The sequence below is a fragment of the Drosophila ficusphila genome, unplaced genomic scaffold (assembly GCF_018152265.1).
Source record: "Drosophila ficusphila isolate 14025-0441.05 unplaced genomic scaffold, ASM1815226v1 contig_855, whole genome shotgun sequence".
NCBI lineage: Eukaryota > Metazoa > Arthropoda > Insecta > Diptera > Drosophilidae > Drosophila > Drosophila ficusphila.
The window spans coordinates 1,858,296-1,875,859 of NW_025064807.1; the positions used below are offsets into that span (position 1 = coordinate 1,858,296).

The following is a 17,564-nucleotide window of genomic DNA, read 5'->3' on the forward strand; positions in this document are numbered from 1 at the left end:
ATTTTTGATAGCCTTTTAACGATCAGTAGAATTTAAAATTTTTGCCTTCCAAGCCTTAACAGGATAAAAATTTAGGTAATGTCCAGTATTGCATTTTATTTGATCAGATTACCGTTGCTGGATTAATCAAATTTTTCTCAGCCTCTAAATTCGAAGTCATTTTTAGATGTGCACAGGGCCGGTTAGGGACTTTATACGCAACTTGTGCAAGTGTAACAAACGAAAACGTAAGACAGAGGAAAGTCAGGATGCTGAAAGAGCTGAAAGACAAGAAAGAGGGAAAAGAGCTGGAAGGGATGAGAGAGGTGAAAGAGCCGGAAGAAATAAAAGAGCTGAAAGAGGTGAAAAAGATGAAAGAACTGACACAAATGAAAGAGCTGAACGAAATAAAAGAGCTGAAAGAAATGAAAGATCCGAAAGAAATGAAGGAGATGAAAGAAATGAAAGATCTGGAAGAAATGAAAAATTCGAAAGTAATAAAAGAGGGGAAAGAAATGAAAGAGCTGAAAAAAATGAAAGATCCGAAAGAAATGAAAGAGGTGAAAGAAATGATAAAGGCGAAAGAAATGAAAGATCTGGAAGAAATGAAAGATCCGAAAGAAATGAAAGAGGTGAAAGAAATGAAAGAGGTGAAAGAAATGAAAGAGGTGAAAGAAATGAAAAAGGTGAAAGAAATAAAAGAGCTGAAGGAAATGAAAGAGCCGAAAGAAATGAAAGAGGTGAAAGAAATGAAAGAGGTGAAAGAAATGAAAAAGGTGAAAAAAGTGAAAGAGGTGAAAGAGATGAAAGATCTGAAAGAGGTGAAAGAGCTGGAAGATATGAAAGAGACGAAAGAGGTGACAGAGCTGGAAGAGATGAAAGAGGTGAAAGAAATGAAAGAGCTCAAAGAAATAAAAGGGGTGATAGAGATAAAAAAGCTGATAAAGGTGAAAGAGGTGATAAAACAACTGAGGAAAATGCCGAGAAGGATCTGGAGTTCCTGCCCCCGTCGCCGGTGGAGGGTGAAATGGCCTCCTACTTCCATGTGGGATTCCTGGCCAAGATGTGCCTTATCCACGGCTACGACCACGGCGTTTGGAAGCTGCAGACCACTTCGAAGACGGAGAACGACTTCTACCTGACCAGTTTTGGCGAGGGTTACCCGACGTGGAACTCGATCTACGGAGGACTGGAGGCCTACCAGGAGAAGGGAAACTATCACGCATCCCTAGCCTGGCTGACTGACCGTTCTTTGTTGTCCGATCTCGGGGCTCGTGGTGAAGCTTTGGGAGGAATATGGTCCTCCATTCTAAAGACCAACCTAACCACGAGTGACGGGTAAGTCCTTAAATGTCAATTAGTTTGATTTCTCTCCATATTAGATATACATACGCATATAATGTATTTTTAAGAATCTTTCAAGGATTCTTAAACTTAAAAAAAAAGTCATATACATAGGTATGTAAAACAAAGCTAAATAAAATTTAAACAATTTTTAAACCTTTGAATTCAGCAAGATCGGTAAGAGATTCTGTAGAACCAAGGACTATAAAAATATTATGTGTATTTTATGTGTTTTTTTTTTAAATTTCCCTTCATATTTATATCTTTACAGATGTGAGTGTCAGTGCAAGCTGAAGTGCGGCTTTGAACGCAATCCGGGAAAAGTGGAGCTATTCGTTCCAATTTATAGGGAACCCTTGTTGATGGGCTACATTCTTATAGAGCCAGCCACAAATTATTTGCTAGGTTACCGCACAGTATTCAACGTGGAGGATAGAAAATTCGAAATGCACGCCTTTTGTGCGGGCTTCAGCAATAATTCAACGGAAGTGGGAATTAAACTGTAGGTTTATCCCGACTTGTTGTTTAACCTACTTACATTCCAATTTTTTAGGGAGAATTTCGAGCATCTCCGAGGATCAATATTCCAGCGCATTGGAGAGAAGTGGGCCTTGGCTTTGAAGACTAACCTTTATGGAAACGTGAATGCTAGGCATTTATCATTTGGAGGACAATACGAATGGAAGCCTGGTACCTTACTTAAAGCAAAATTGAGAGGCAATTCTCGTATTGCGTTTTCTTTCCAACGGAGAATCCGTAAAGATATTGCAGTTTTGTTTCACGTTGGCTTCGATGGAAACAATCCCATTAATGGAAAGCACTCAATCGGCACTTCCTGGTATTTCAATGAATAGAATTGAAATAATCATTGGTTTTTAATTAAATACAGACTATATTTTAATCAAAACTATATTTGATTTTAAATGTTTTTTTCTAACTGATTTTTCTTTAGTTGTATTTTAAAATTGTAATTTAGATAAACTTGTTCTTTAGTAATGTATAATTTATACAAATAATTTACATTGTATAACTAAAGTTATGCATTTTTACTAATTATTAATTATTATTAAAAAGTTTTCGGCCAGCATAATGTGTTAATATTAAGCTTTTCGAATTTCTGTGCAAGAATTACATTTGCTGACTAGATCAGTAGTTTTTGATCCAGCGTTCAAATGTTTTATTTATTCCAAAATTTTAAGTGTGTTCTTTAAGAATTTGACCTTTTTAACCATGGAAGAAATGAGGTATCGGTTGCGCAACTTGTTTCGACAAAACAAAAAGCGAGCCCGACCCAGCACTTCATCATCCGAAGAAGATAATGGCAAAGCCAAGAAGGAGGACGAAAGCGAGGATGATTCCGGCAAGGAGATTGAGGCTGAGATAATACCCTCACCACTGGCGGAGGGCGAAATGCCCACCTACTTCCATGTGGGTGTCCTGGCCAAGGAGTGCCTCCTCACTGGCTTTAAACTAGGAGCCTGGCAGCTTCAGTGCCTCACGAAGTCGAACCAGGACATTTATATAAGCACTTTCGGAGAAGGTTATCCCACCTTGAGCTCTATCTTCGGAGGTGTGGATCTGTTCAAGGAGTTTGGCAACTTCAGTGTATCCTTGGGTTGGTTAACCAACAATGAAATGTTGTCGGAAATGGCAGTGCGTGGCAGTCAGTGGTATGCACTCCTTAAGTCGACATTTGGCAAAAAAGATGGGTGAGGTATATACTATATCAAGAATAATATACCTATCTTACGGATCACGAATCTCTTGTTTTAAAATACTGAAAAAGAAAAATGTATTTTTTTACCCATACTAAATAGAATTATAATTTTACCTTATAGAATAACACTTTCAACCAAGCTGAAATGTGGATTTGAGCGAAATCCTGTGAAAGTGGAACTAGTTGTGCCGCTCTACAAAGAACCCCTTTTTCTGGGTTATGTTCTTGTTGCTCCAGTAGAGAATTGGGTTTTAGGATATCGGACAGTTTACAATATGGATAACAAAGGTTTTGATAAGCACGCTTTCTGCTTGGGCTTTAGCAACGGAAGTACAGAATTGGGACTTAAACTGTATGTTGTAAAAAATCGAGAAAACTAGTAAAAAAAAAACAATCTAAAATACTTTATTGGTAGTGAAAATTTCGAGGACCTAAGAGGATCAATCTTTCAACGGATTGGAGAAAGCTGGGCCGTTGCTTTAAAATCGAACCTCTATAGTTCGAATAATGTGAAACAACTTGCTGTTGGTGTTCAGTACGATTTCCAGAATGGAACGCTGCTAAAAGCCAAAGTGCGAGAGGATTCCAGAATAGGATTTGTTTATCAAACAAAAATCGGTAAGAATATTGAGGTCATGTATCACCTGGCGTTCGATGGAAACGATCCAATAAAAGGCGCTCATAGGATTGGAGCTTCATGGGACTTTTACTATTAAAAAGTTTATGTAATAAAATTTACGAATAATTTAATTCCAAATTTTAATATTAGTAAAATGTTTTAAAGTTCTTGTTTGTAATAAGTCTAACTCAAAAATTAACTGACCATTGTGTTTCTCATACAATTTCATTTAACTCGTTATTTTAAGAAATGTTTTAGTGATCCTGCTTAATGTTGTTTCGAAATCTTTCTTCTTGAGCTCGGCCGTTATTTTAAAATTGTGTAAGTAATTAAAACGAATACCCCTGTTACAACGTGTAACGGATTCTCGACACAATAGGCGATGGTCACACTGTCACACTGACAGCTCTATTTATCGATTATTTCGTCTCTTTTTTCTCGAAAAAAAATTTGTTGAGTTCAGACGTGTTTGATAATCGTGATGAAATTAGTCAAAAAGTAGCAAGTTCCGAGTGTTTTCCCGCGAATAAAGATAGATCGTTGCGTTGCCGAGCGTTTTTCTTGGTAACTGCAGTGGTAACGGCGCTATAAACGCGAATATTAAAGCAAAAGGTGTCTATTCTCGGAGGCCAAAGTAGGTAAGAAATAAAAATGGCGTCACATGCCAGCACACACACACACATGTAGACTAATATATTTTCTACATTTGCGTACCCTTTGTTCCGAAATCCAGAGGCTAACTAGCGAAAAAAACCCAAAGGTAAGTTCAGGTAAAGCAAAAAACAAAAAAAAAGAAATCACAAAAAGAGAGGGAGTATCATGTCCGAGGCCATGAGTGCCCCGCCGCCCCTCATCCCGCAGCTGCAGGAGATGCAGCAGCAGCAGCAACAACAACAGCAGCAACAGGGGGCCAATAACCCAGCCGCTCTCGCCCAGCAGTGGAGCAACTACGCCTGGTATGCCAATCAAAATGCCGCATACCAGCAGCAATATCAGCAGTACTACCAGTACTACATGCGCTACCAGCAGCAGCAACAACAACAGGTAACCTCGACGGTCAGTGCGTCGAATGCGCCGCCAGGCTTCAGCAATGCGCTGACCGTACCGCCGCCCCTCCCCTCGGGCCCACCGCCACCGCCGCCGCCCAAAAGCGGCCAGCCAGCGGGACAAAACAAACAGCAGCAGCAGCAGCAACAACAACAGCAGCAGCAAAAGAATTTCGGGGGAATACGTTTTAATTTGAATTTGAACCAAAAGAGGTTGGCTGGTGCCCCCAATCCCCCTGCAACAGCAGCAACAACTTCAGCAGCAGCAGCAACTTCAGCAGCAGCAACACAACCAACAGCAGCAGCAACATCAGCAGGTCATGCAAATGTACAACAATAACAACACCAACAACAATAGCAACAAAAAGAAGCGCAAGCGCAACAACAAAAACAAAAATTTTGAGCAAACAGCATATAGCAATCCGTTTACCAATCAAGCCCAAGCCACGCCCATAGCACCGCCGCCGCCCATTATTAGCGCAAGCGATGTTGGCGTGCCAATTACACCGGACTTGAGTAAACCACCACCACCATTGCCATTGTCCGTCGTGGCACCCTTAGAGAATCCCCAAAAGCAACAGCAGCAGCAACATCAGCAGCAGCCCGCTCCTCCCGCTCCAAACCAATCGTCCACTTTTAAGCGGCCGAACAGCTTTCAAATGGCCTCCAACGACTCGTGGCCAGATGCCCTCAATCAGTATGTGGCCCGTTGCTACTCCAAGTGCAACACGGACCTCGACAAGGATCAAATAGACATATGCTTAAAGGGCAAGATTATAGCGGCGGCCAATCGAAACGAACTGTGGACTCGGGACTGGGACAACGAGCCCATGCCTACGGTGCACAGCGAACGGGACGGCATCGATGTGGTGCTGAGCAATGTGCCGCCACCACAGCCGCAGCGTAGCAACTACTTCCAGAAAAAGCTGGAGCAGGAGAAGGAGCGGGAGCGAGACCGCGAGCCAGAAAAAACGCCTGCCAAGTCCAACTCTGGTATTGTAAATCAGTTCAAGCAGAAGGTCAATCAGTTCAACAAGTCCTCTTCGAGCTACAACTCGCATCGCCACTCTTCGTCGTCCAAGTACTCCAGGAGTCGTTCGCGGTGAGTTTTGCGAGTGCCCTTCTTTCAATAACAAAAATTGAAAACCTGTTTTTTACCCTTTGCAGTTCTCCGTCTTCCTCAAACTCGTTGAAGTACTCGAGCAAGAAGCGGTACTCGCGGTCGCGTTCCCGTTCGCGTTCACGCTCGCGGTCCCCCCGCTCCCGATCGTGCTCCCGCAGCAGCGATGCCAGCAGTCCCCCGGCGCGTAAGGTTGTCCGCAAGTCGGACTCGAACGATTCGCTGAACTTTATACCGCTCAACGCGAACTTGTCTCGCAAGCAGCAGAAAATGCTGATGAAGAAGGGCAAGCGGGCAGCCGCAGCTGCAGCAGCGGCCGCCGCCTCCGGAGGCCAGGGAAAAAAGAAGCAACCCCATTTCTACTCTAACCAGTCGTCCGTTGGCGGAGCCGTTGATGATGACACAGCGCGCTTGCAACAGCGTGCGGCACGATTCTCCCAGCAGGGCTCAAGCTCGGCCAAGAAATCGGTCGTCGCCATTGCAAGCTCACCGTTTGGTCTCACCACGGCCAAGAATAAGAAGAAAATGATGCAGCAGCAGCAGCAGCACCATCGTTCTGCCTTCTACGAGGACACAGAGGCGTCTGGCGGCTTAGATCTTCTCGATTTGCATATTGTAGGCACTTGTAGGGACCTAGAGAAATCGTTTTTGCGTCTTACCAAGGCGCCGTCTCCGTCGGAAGTTCGACCTGTCGAGGTGCTAACCCACTCCCTGGTTAATGTGAAGGCGAAATGGCGTGCCAATCAGGATTACCACTACGCGTGTGATCAGCTGAAGTCCATTAGGCAGGATTTGACCGTAAGTGAGGCTCTCTACAGGTACAAATCAGTTGTAACATTGTTTTGATTCGTAGGTCCAGGGTATTCGCGATCAGTTTACCGTGGAGGTGTACGAGACTCACGCTCGCATCGCCATGGAGAAGGGAGACCACGAGGAGTTTAACCAATGCCAGACCCAACTGAAGATGCTGTACATGGAGATTGGCGGCAAGAGCGCCAATGCCTTGGAATTCACGGCCTATCGCATACTCTACTACATTTTCACAAAGAATACCTTGGGTAAATTCAATATTACCTTTAAAGCTATATATTAAAACTAACATTGATTTTGGCTTCCAGACATTACTACTGTTCTGCGTTCGATTACGGCTGATCAGCGCGAGAATCCTGCCATTGCGCACGCCCTTCAGTTCCGCTCCGCGTGGTCGCTGGGCAACTACTGCAAATTATTTTCCCTGTACAAAACGGCTCCTCTAATGTCTGGCCACATGATCGAGTGGTTCCTTGAGAGAGAGCGCAAGGCTGCTTTGCGAGTCATTATTAAATCGTGAGTTAAGCATTTAATTTGATTTCTTTATTTTACTTATAAATTGTATATTTGCAGTTATCGTCCTAACATTACCGTTGACTATATAACCAATATTCTGGCCTTTGAAAACTCAGAAAAATGCAAGGAATGGCTTGACACATTCAGTTTGCCCTATGCCGCCGATGGTGCGCAGGTCGATTGCAAAAACGCAGCTGCCATTTCGATTTGAGGGGACCTCCACAAAGAGCAGATTACCTGCTGCAAAACACTATTCGATTTTGTACCTGATTTCCGACTTTGTCGGATATTAGTGTCCTCTGTCAGCCTGCGGATGCGGTTCTCCTGATCCTTTTTAGTTTGTTTTAGTTGTACATACTTTGTATAGATCGCGTTTTCCCTTCGTTACACAGTTAGGTCGTGTTTTCTCTTATTCTCTGTGAATTCGTCGGTTCTTTAGGACCCCAAAAGTCAACTCTTCCTGTTCTTCGTAGGGATAAAATTGTATGCCTGGGAATGAGTTCATCTGCAGCAAAAACACAGGAACATCAGAAAACATACTCTACATCAACTCTATTAATAATACGGCGATATGAGGAAACCCGCCTGGTAAAGGAAGGCACCGGATTAGCTGAACTACTTCATTACTTAACTAGGACCTCACCACTAGTAGGAATTTAAAAGGATTAAATGATTTTGGATTGCGCAAGGATTCAACAACGCATGCCGTATATTTACACTCGAGATTCCAACGCCGAATTGCAACGTAATGGATTCATCTACGGAAAATGTATTTAGCTTTGCCTCACAAAGCGGCTTTTCGGGAGAGTTTTTCAATTCATCATCTCAAATGTTCGTCTTTTCAACGTTGGTCGTCATTACCTCTTCTTAAATTCTGCGATTTGTATATAAGCCTGCAACATCCACAAGTCAGAACTCACGGATTACCTGCAACGTCCTTCGAATTCAACAAAAATCTAAACTAACACATGTGCGTGACCCCCAATGAACTAAAGTGACTCAAAACCCAAAGTGAATCGATTGCAGATGTGTCACAACCTTTTTTTAAATAACAAATCCACTAAATTTCAACACTCGCAAAACTAACATGAAATAATACACAGGCAGACAAACAAAAACTGATGCGATCACCGAACTCCCCGAGCTGCGTGCTGATTATTTTTGTTTTGTTGTGATTATTTTACTCATTTTAATGCCTCTGATCACTTCATTTTTAAACTAGTTCTAAGATTTAGGCTTAATGTTTGTTGTCTTATTTAAATTATTGAAAAGGATTATACTAATGTTCTGTCTCTCTATTGTATACCTGTATATATACAACCATCAAATCCACCACCACAACCAAGAACTTCGGCGAGAACGAGTACGCAAATAAATACTTCTGGAGCTCAAAGTTGGAATATGCCGAAATCAACCTGGTCTTCCCGTCGCCACTTCTTCAACCATCAAGAGGAAGTCAAAAAGTCAACAAAAATTCGCGACATTTGTAAGCTCTTCCAATTTTAATTCGTCTTACTAAAGCAAATTGTACACAAATTTGGGGTAGCACATAAGAAATTGGCTAAGATCATATGATAAGTGGTGTTTTTTTTTTTTTAAATAGAGGGAGTTTGACAAGAAATCTAACTCTTTTATATAAATCCTTAATTATACAATATGTTAGGACTGTAGGTATCTTCTTAGACTAAGATTAACTGTTATATTTATTTTTAATTTTCTTGAATGTTGGAAAAATGATGGAAAAGAATTCAAGACTTTAATTGCATCCTCAAATACTTATGCAATTTATGGGAGCCAATTTGCATGGAAAGTGAGAGTTATAATCCCGCTTAAAAAAAAAATAAACAAATCAAAGCAAAACAAAAGCAACTGGTGTTTTCCTTCTGGGGAGTTTTCCCTTTCAGCAGAAGGTCGTCGTTTCAACAATCCCCTTCCAGTTGTCAATTAATTCGGAAGCTTTAGCCAGGACACGCGCCTTTGGAGCTTGTTGGCGCGTGGGAGCCAAGCTTTTCAACAACACTCAGAGGATGCTGCCGGAGGTTCAGCCGCTATTTAAGGATGCTGCGTTGCGGCCTTAACTTCAGTCAACGCGCGGCGTTCGAGTTCTTTGGATCGCGCCTAAAACTTAAATAGAAAGGACCAAACGGGGATAATCAAAATAAGCTAGAAATCCAAAGAGTCCTAAAACCCTTTTGTGAGTGAAGTGGCCCATCGAAAGTAGATGAAAATATTGTTATTAGTTAACTTTATTAAAGTGTGTGAAAAACTATAGTTAATGGTTACAATTGATGATTAATTTAATAAATATTGGAAACTGATCTTTTGGAGGTAAAGAATCTAAAAGATTTTACAGGTTTTAGATAAAGTTTGCATACTTTTTAAAATAAATGGGCATATTCGAATTCGTCAAGTTTTTATAACCAAATTACACGTTTCAATCAATATCTCAGGAAAAAACATTTTTTTACAATTTCCCTACTTTTTTAATCCAAGGATTTGTCACAAAAAATTTTAATTAGTGATATCTTACAAAAAAATTCTAATTTAATTTTTAGAGAACTGGCTTAAATCAGAAAAATGTGCATAAGATCTTTAAGTTTTGGTTTGCTAATTTAGCTTTAGGAGAAAGATTTTTGTGAGAAGCGAAATTAATAAAAAAGTTTTTAAACGTAAATTTAAAAACAAGATAACGTGTACGCTGAAAAATTACTCATACGACACGTTGGCAACTTGAAACAAAGTTAACAGTTTGTTAAACATATATCTACATGCGGAAGAAGAACTGAATTTTTAATAACTATCTGTTTTCTGAAAAGTGTGGTTAAAATGTGATTTCATTGATTAAAATTTAGGTTTTGTCACATCTATGTAAAGGTAGGAAAATTTTGGTGAACGGCAGACAAGAAAACTTAATGACTTATTCAACAATTAATGAAAATCGCTTTATTGTGAACACAGTGTCAACCGAGAATTGATTGACCAATTGCTGAACCACAATAATCAGTCATGCCTGAGGATAAAGCCTCTCTAATTCCCGCAGTCATTTAATTAATGTCACCAAGATTTGAAAACGAAGTTAACTTTCAATTAAATAAATGACTTAAGTACGGGAAAAATGCAAAAAAGAGCAAGTGTGTTTACCCAAAATTGAATATAATTAAAGGAAATTAATCTTTCATAAATACCCCCAGAGGCCAAAAAGACTTGAAACGGAAGTCGGAAACTCGATGCGCCATTAAGTAATTAAGGTTGTCAAAGATAGGAATATTAACTCTTTAGCAGGCAATCTGCAAAATAGGTTCATAACAAAATTCCCAACATAAATTGAAAAACAATTAGCAGTAAAAAATAACATCAAATTGAGTGCCACGCAAACTTTTCAGGGAAGGCAGAAGGCCAACTTCCTTTGGCGTTGTCGCAGCAGCCGATGTCAAACGGCTGACAAGGTTCGTCTTTCCTGTCCCATCCACGCTCCGCCAGTTTTCCCCATTTCGTTATTAAGAAAATTATAATATCGCTGATGTTCGGCAGGCCATTGTGTACTGCATAGCTGCATAGGCGTTTCCATTGAAAGTCAGCGAAACGAATAATCCCAAAATGAAAAAACTACGGAAGGCGCAATATTAACTAATGTCGAGTTTTGTTTGCCAGGTAAAAAGCATTCCTTTGATGACTAAATTTAATATTCAGCTACTTTCACTTGTCTCATGCATGCTTAAGTCAATTTCCGAACAACAAGCCTTTTATTTGAACGCTGTACTTTCCTCACTCCACGCTAAAATGAAACGCATTAAAATATATTCTGCCGTGTTCGGCATCTTTTCAAACAACAACAAATAAATATCCAATATTGACTATCAATATGCGAACCGCAGCTGAGGCTGACATTACAAAGGCTGACAGGAGTATAAATTTTGCAACATTATGTGTGAATATTTCATACACTGGCACACTTGCCAAGCTGCTTAAGGATGTGGGCATCCTTGGTTCCGTACCGTTCCGTGGCAATCCTTTTCAACGGCATAAAATCCTTCGCAGGACTATCCCTTTCATATGTAAATCCCGAGCCGGTTAGTCAGCATTTGAGGGGAATAAAACTTGTTTACCTTTTCTGAGAAAGACCAGGGGACGGCCAAAGGATTTTCTTCACTTTACGGCTATCTTCAAAAATGATGTGTTATTTACTGAGCGGCCTTTCATTTCATAAGTGAAACATGCTTTCTGCTGCTCAGCTGACTTTGGGATATTTTACAATTTGTATTAGCATAAAATAAATTTTGACCAACAAGGGCGGCTTATTTCGGGTTCATATCAATTTATAGGTGCTCAGCCGGTGAGGAATATTTAACCTGAGTGATCGAATCGGAAAATGAATGTTAACATGACAAGCTAAGCGCAGAAGGTGCCTTATAAATTTATTCATGAGGGAATAACTACGATGTTTAATAAAAAAGTTCTAAGAACAAAAGCGAACCATTTAAAATTTTTTAATCCAGTAAAAGTGGATTGTGAAAAGTTGAGTGCCGCCAAAAAGAAAAGTTTAATTCAAGATATACTTAGTTTTTCCATTCAAATAAAAACAATGTTTTGGCGGTCTAATTATCCTTGGATATAATTAGCATTTAAAATGCAACACCATATTTGAAATGGCCCTATTGTTATACAAATTACTGGTACTTAGGTTAAGTTTACTGGCAATTTGGGTAAATAATCTAATTATTTCTCTCGCGTTTACGTTATTGTTCAGAGCCTTCTAAGTGTCTCCCGAATTTCCTCCCAATTCCCACTCTAATTCTGGTCATGATTCGCACTTGACCACAACTCTAGGCCTTGGCTAAAACCTCCTTAGCACCTGTGTGTGTGTGTGTGTGTATGTGTGGGTGGGAAACCACATCCGTATTGTCCTGGCCATGTTGTGTCTCCCATTTAAATGGTTTTTCTTAACAGATTTGCTGGTTTTCAGTTTTCTTTTTTTCCTCGTGTCTCCGTTTTTTACTGTTTTGCATTGTGCTTGGCAGCACTTGTTTTTTCGTTTTTCCCACAGTTTGCTTTTGTTACCCAATTGTACGATTTCCTTGGGTTTTCATTCCTTCACGCGGCTTTGTTGTCATTTGAGATAATACGAAAAGCATTCAGCGCCCATCGTCGTTACGGTTTTGCTTTTGATTTTGTTCAAGGGTTTATTTTAAAGCAATTGATTGGATTTAAAACGATGCGGCGGAGTGTTCGAGGAGTTGAGGTGTCGAGAGCGAAGGAAATCTGAGATTTTATTTTTTGCTGCCGGCGAAATCTGATTGAATTGCGCCTCTATTCAAGGATCTTTTGCATAAAGTCTCCTCCGGGCAAAATGGGAATTTCGATGGTGTGACCTCTTATGACTTCCCCCTTTTTTGTGCATAATAAATATTTTGTTCCATATATTCAGGTGTATTAATAAGTTTGACTAGTAGGTTTTCCAACAGGAGTGTTTCCACATTGTATTTAAAAGTTATACAAACAAGTGAGCCCACAAAGTCCTCTAAAAAATTGGTTATGCATTTAATTTGAAATAATAAAAAAAATTATGTGAAAAAAAATCTTTAACAAAAAACTAATTTGAATTTCGAGGTAAATGTGAAAAAAGCAATAATATAAAAATTTGTTTATTATACAAAAATTCATGTGGAATGAAAACAAATAAACTGACGACTGTTCAACACAGCGTATGAGTAATAAAAAACCTCTACGTTGTAAATAAATTTTGAATTAAATAATCAAGCAGAGAATTAAAAGTCACAGATTGGGATTTTTTCCAACTTATTTTTTATAAATTTCATAGGTAAACAAATACAGAAATTTGAAGTCAGAAAAGAGAGATTTCATTCCTAACTATTTTCTATACATTTACAAATGAGGATTCACTTCTTGTTAAAACCTATCAACTTTTAATTATTGTTTAATACCACTTTAATACCACTCAGCTCATTAGGTTTCAAATCAACAGAGACTGAGGAACAACAAATCCGAGAAACTATAACTCAAGGCTCTGTCTCCAGCTCTCCAGAGAATTTCCAACAGTTTTATCTGCCTCTGGGCTGATTAAGCAGGGAACGAGGAAAAGCGAGCGGAAATGAAAAAACAGAGTCGAGGTTTTCCTGGCAGAGCGAACATTTGTAGCAATTAAAAGCATCTTTATGGCAATTTGCCTCTGCTCCAGCCACAAAACCAGAAGCCTCCACGCGACGCTTCATAATAAATTTGCTTAATCAAAAAGTGACGAAGTCCCTGCCGCTCTATGAAAATTCAATTAGTTTACCTTTAATTTGGTAGGTGAACCGGGGCCAGGGCTTTTCATACACTCCGCTTAACCGAGGTGAAGGGGCATCTGATTAGAGCTGGAAAAGTTGCAGACAACATCTGTCGAACGCTTTCGCTTTCGTTTGTGCCTCGCAAGTCGGCTTTCGGAAAGGGTTTAATCATTCATTCTGGAGCCAATTTTCACGCTGTTTTTTTTTTTGGTGCCAGATGCTACTTCCTTATTCTTTCTTCTGAAAAGCATTTCCATTCGCGGCTCGTTCATTTGTTAGGCAACTGCTGCCTGGCCTCTAACCGCTTGAAAAAATGTGCAAATTTTAAAGATGCCGCATCAGTTGAGCAACTCATAAAGCAAAGTTCAGCAAAAAATGCAAATGCTTACAATTTTTTTTATTTTATTTAGGAATATTTAATTAGAACCCGTTTAGAAGCTGCATATTTCTCTAATTTACAAAGAGTATTAAAGAATGCTGAAATGGGTAAATTTAAAGTTAAATCCAAAAAGTTTCCTTAAAATTCCAAAATAAATAAACCCCTATTTATATAATTTAAATTGAATTTCAAGCAAATTCCTGTGACAATTATCTTTTGGAGCATCGGCAGAGGACAGATTCTTTTGTTTTAACATGCTGTTTATTAGGTCCTCTTCCGAACAAATTCCGAAGCTGAAAGGCAGCTGACATCGATTTGGCTCCGTTCGGAGCTGCAATTGACATGGGAGCATTCACATTACTGACCTGGTCCAAAACCCATCCCATTCGAGTTCATTGAGCACCCACGCACATTAAAATTCGAAATCAAATGCCGAATCATTCGCTTTGATGGCATCCCACACTCAGTCACACAGAATGTCCAATGAAATGCCATCGCTTTCTAATTACTCGTTCATTGTTTGTTTGCTCTTGTTTTCCCTGTTTGTTTAATGGCGGCTTTGGAAAATTGCTTAGGCAAATCAAAATAATGACCGCAAATTTCGGTTTGTTTTTATTTCATTGCGTGTTATTTTTCCTTGGTGGAATGTACATACGTGCTCTTTCGCCTTTTTGCTTTGCTAATCAATCAATCAATTAGCTGCCCGGCTGGCTTTGAGTGCATAAGTCTATTTTTGTTGCTAAAAGCCAGCCTTTGTCCTTTTATTGTTTGCTTTCTGTTGCTCTCAGGCATTTTGAGTGGAAGTGAAGCAGCAAAAGAGCAGCACATCAAGACGATGTCTGATGATGCTCAATGGAAGGGCCTTAAGCCAAAGGTAAACCCAAGAGCTTCGTCTGTGGGAATCCACAATATAAGCAAATAACAGCAAATAGTAAAAAACATGCATTTTCATTATTCGTTTTAAATTTGGGTAAATTTAAACACTATATTAAAGCTTAACATTTCATTTAGTTGCATTTCAAAGAGGTATAAATATAAAAATATATATAAATTGTAATAGGATGGACCAAATTTAACTAACGTTCTAATATTATTACCAATAATGTTTTATTTAAAATTTTCCACGAGGGATTAATTTCTTTTTTTTCAACATCATGCGAAATTTCTTGAGAAAGTAACTCAGTTTTATTAGATTTAAAAAAAAAAAAATATAATACAAATCAAAAGAAAGGCAACAGTTATAAGAAATTTAATTGAATGTGTCAAATTTTCCCGATTTAAAGCAGTTATTGCACTTTTTAAGTTTCTCCATCCGTCTTGACTACAGCAAGTAAAATAACTTTCTGAAAACTTTTTAATCCTCAGTGAACCAATTGAGTGTAGCCCGAAAAAGAGAGCCGCAGAAAGTTGTTCAACAGAATTTAATCAAAAACTTGGAGGGCAGATTGTCCAAGTGGTTCACCTGTTGGCTGCATTTTAAATCAACGAGGCAAGCAATCAGCGGCGAGGACCAGGAGCCAAGGGTCCCCGGACAAGATGTCGCAGCACTTCACATCTATATTTGAGAACCTGCGTTTCGTGACCATCAAACGTACGACGAATGCACAGCAGCAGCAGCAGCAACAACAACAACAGCAATTGCAACAACAACAACAGCAATTGCAACTGCAACAGCAACAACAGCAATTGCAACAGAAAACTACATGTGCCATACAGCAACAAAATAGTAGAAAAATCAAAGCTCAAACAACGCCAACGGTGAATGGCAATGGGCTCTTGAGCGGCAATCCTGAAGGCGGTGGCGACTCCTCGCCGAGTCACGAAGTGAACCAAGCTGGTGGAGCGGTGGCAGGAGCAGCAGGATCGGCCGGAGGAGCGGCATCCTCGAGTGGCACGCCGTTGAGGCATCCCAAACGAGCCAGCATCTCGCAGGCGTCGCCTCCAATTCGCGAACGCCGTGGCACGAACACAAGTATCGTCGTCGAACTCGATGGAAGTGGAAGTGGCAGTGGCAGCGGGAGTGCAGGTGGCGGTGGACAGGCGGCGGCGGGTTGTCCTGCCTCGGGAAGTGGCACGGCGTCGGGGAAAAGTTCGCGAGAACTTTCCCCATCGCCCAAAAACCAACAGCAGCCCAGAAAAATGTCACAGGATTATCGGTCGCGTGCCGGCAGGTAAGGATTGTATTTATCACGGATATGGGAGATATATATGGGAGTATGTAAGTGCTAGCCAGGCTGATAAATTGCCGGGGGAGTTAGGGGGTAATGGCAGGGCTTAACTCAGATGTACTTGTGCTCAGGAACTAGACAACTTGTTTTGTGGCAAATAGCATCTGTTGGAAGAGAGAGTAACATAACTTAACCCGTTCTTCTCTACTCAAGAGCAGTTGTCTTAAATAAATCTAGGAGTACCTTGTAAAAATCTTTTAAAAGGGTTTTTTTATTTATTTGTTATATATTCTTTATTGAATTTAAAATCCTGTTTTTGGGTAATCCTTAGGAAATAATTCCATTTTTGAATTTGTCTTAACATAGTTATTATATTTTGTTTACATTTAAATATGTAAATCCCATATTACAAATTATTTTTATTTTTTTTTAATGACTTTTTAATACAAATACAACAACTCTTTATATGTATATTTTAATTTCATTTTAAAAATTGATTATTTAATCTTTATAATTGCTGGGTTTTTTGGCATCTGCATTTCCAGTAATAAGTAGCTTGCTTATCAATAAAATTAAATATGTTGTAATTTATCTGCGCCTTTAAATGTGCAAAAAAGAATCGACAAATATTAGAGTAAGTCAGGCTCTCTTAATTAAACATTATGACATAGGGAAATGTAAATATCTTTCTTTTTGTACTTTATACACTTTTATTGTAACTTTTTCTTAAATTGAATCGAGAAATAAAAGACAGGATTTCCCGAGGGTTAAACAAATCGAGCGAATAATGTGCGCAGCTTAGAGCTCAAAGGGCGTTAAGATTCGCTAGATTAGCCCGTACTTTAGCCACTCCCAGCACTTTCCCGCCCACTTTAGCCAACTGAAAATCTGTCTGAATTGCAGCTTTATGCACCTGGACGACGAGGGCCGCAGCCTGCTGATGCGGAAGCCAATGCGGCTGAAGAACATCGAGGGACGGCCGGAAGTGTACGACACGCTGCATTGCAAGGGTCGCGAGGTGAGTCACGTTTTGTGGGATAAACAGGGAAAATCTCGGGGAGGGGAAGGGAAGGGAAAGTCTTGGCCGTAATTAGCCATTGCACGTGGCCAAGATAAGAGAGTGTGGGCCATGCACGAGCCAGTGTGCCATAAAAGGGCAGTAAAACAATTCCCGGACTGCCAGGCCAAAGTGCACAAAGTTTTCCAGCCCGGGAATGCGTAAAACGTAAAAAGTGAGTTGGCCAACGAGCGCAAGAAACATTGCATACTTGCAGGAGTTATTTAATACTCATGACGCTGTTAGCCGTCCATGTAATTGTTTGTGTGACTGCTTCTTCTTCTTTCTCCGTTCCTCTGTTCCTGTTCCCCTGTTCCTGTTCCTCTGTTCCTCTTTCCCTGTTTGTGGTGGGTGTATGTGTGCCGCCTGCATGTGTACATGTGTGACTCCTGTCGCTTTGTTTGTTTGTGTGTTCCTCTGCAATTGGAGCGTTTTACAGCAGTTTTGTTATGCAAAAGTTGGACGGGTGCGTGCGGATTAAATAAAGGACCCGGCTGCTTTCTCTTTTTTAGCCTCGTACCA

General features: G+C 40.1%; 4 protein-coding genes and 1 long non-coding RNA gene across 7 annotated transcripts in view; 4 read left to right on the top strand and 1 right to left on the bottom strand.

Annotated features, from left to right (window-relative positions):
- Positions 1 to 166: 166 nt before the first annotated feature.
- Positions 167 to 2,230, top strand: LOC108100003 (voltage-dependent anion-selective channel-like). The gene is made up of 4 exons (XM_017203705.2): positions 167 to 227; positions 720 to 1,317; positions 1,595 to 1,825; positions 1,877 to 2,230. Exons 1-4 carry the CDS (start codon positions 167 to 169, stop codon positions 2,175 to 2,177), a joined length of 1,191 nt encoding a protein of 396 aa, XP_017059194.2. The 3' UTR covers positions 2,178 to 2,230.
- A 173-nt stretch (positions 2,231 to 2,403) lies between these two features.
- On the top strand, positions 2,404 to 3,858 carry LOC108100008 (voltage-dependent anion-selective channel-like). 2 transcript variants are annotated; one of them, XM_017203711.2, is made up of 3 exons: positions 2,413 to 3,032; positions 3,162 to 3,392; positions 3,456 to 3,858. In XM_017203711.2, exons 1-3 carry the CDS (start codon positions 2,554 to 2,556, stop codon positions 3,754 to 3,756), a joined length of 1,011 nt encoding a protein of 336 aa, XP_017059200.2. In that variant the 5' UTR covers positions 2,413 to 2,553; the 3' UTR covers positions 3,757 to 3,858. The 2 variants fall into 2 exon arrangements, with proteins under 2 accessions (XP_017059201.2, XP_017059200.2); XM_017203712.2 differs by lacking the exon at positions 3,456 to 3,858 and having other exon boundaries at positions 2,404 to 2,993; positions 3,162 to 3,265.
- Positions 3,859 to 4,055: 197 nt separating this feature from the next.
- LOC108100060 (leukocyte receptor cluster member 8 homolog) lies at positions 4,056 to 9,016 on the top strand. The gene is given in 7 exon segments (XM_017203795.2): positions 4,056 to 4,297; positions 4,393 to 4,937; positions 4,939 to 5,807; positions 5,873 to 6,623; positions 6,679 to 6,883; positions 6,944 to 7,151; positions 7,209 to 9,016. Coding segments are annotated over 6 exon segments (2,646 nt in total). The 5' UTR covers positions 4,056 to 4,297; positions 4,393 to 4,478; the 3' UTR covers positions 7,363 to 9,016.
- Positions 9,017 to 9,066: 50 nt separating this feature from the next.
- The window catches only part of LOC108100059 (nitric oxide synthase), a 37,002-nt gene continuing 28,504 nt past the window's right edge, over positions 9,067 to 17,564 (top strand). The window contains exons 1-3 of one of the 2 annotated variants that reach the window (XM_043209345.1): positions 9,067 to 9,479; positions 15,183 to 15,988; positions 16,889 to 17,003. In XM_043209345.1, coding sequence (XP_043065280.1) covers positions 15,354 to 15,988; positions 16,889 to 17,003 — 750 coding nt within the window. In that variant the 5' untranslated portion in view covers positions 9,067 to 9,479; positions 15,183 to 15,353. Of the gene's footprint in view, positions 9,480 to 10,728; positions 10,803 to 15,182; positions 15,989 to 16,888; positions 17,004 to 17,564 lie in introns of those variants that run through there. The other variant, XM_043209346.1, reaches the window with a different exon arrangement.
- LOC108100062 lies at positions 10,912 to 11,499 on the bottom strand. The gene is made up of 2 exons (XR_001771968.1): positions 11,258 to 11,499; positions 10,912 to 11,197 (listed from the first exon to the last, which is right to left on the bottom strand). It is a non-coding gene; the product is annotated as an uncharacterized LOC108100062 (long non-coding RNA).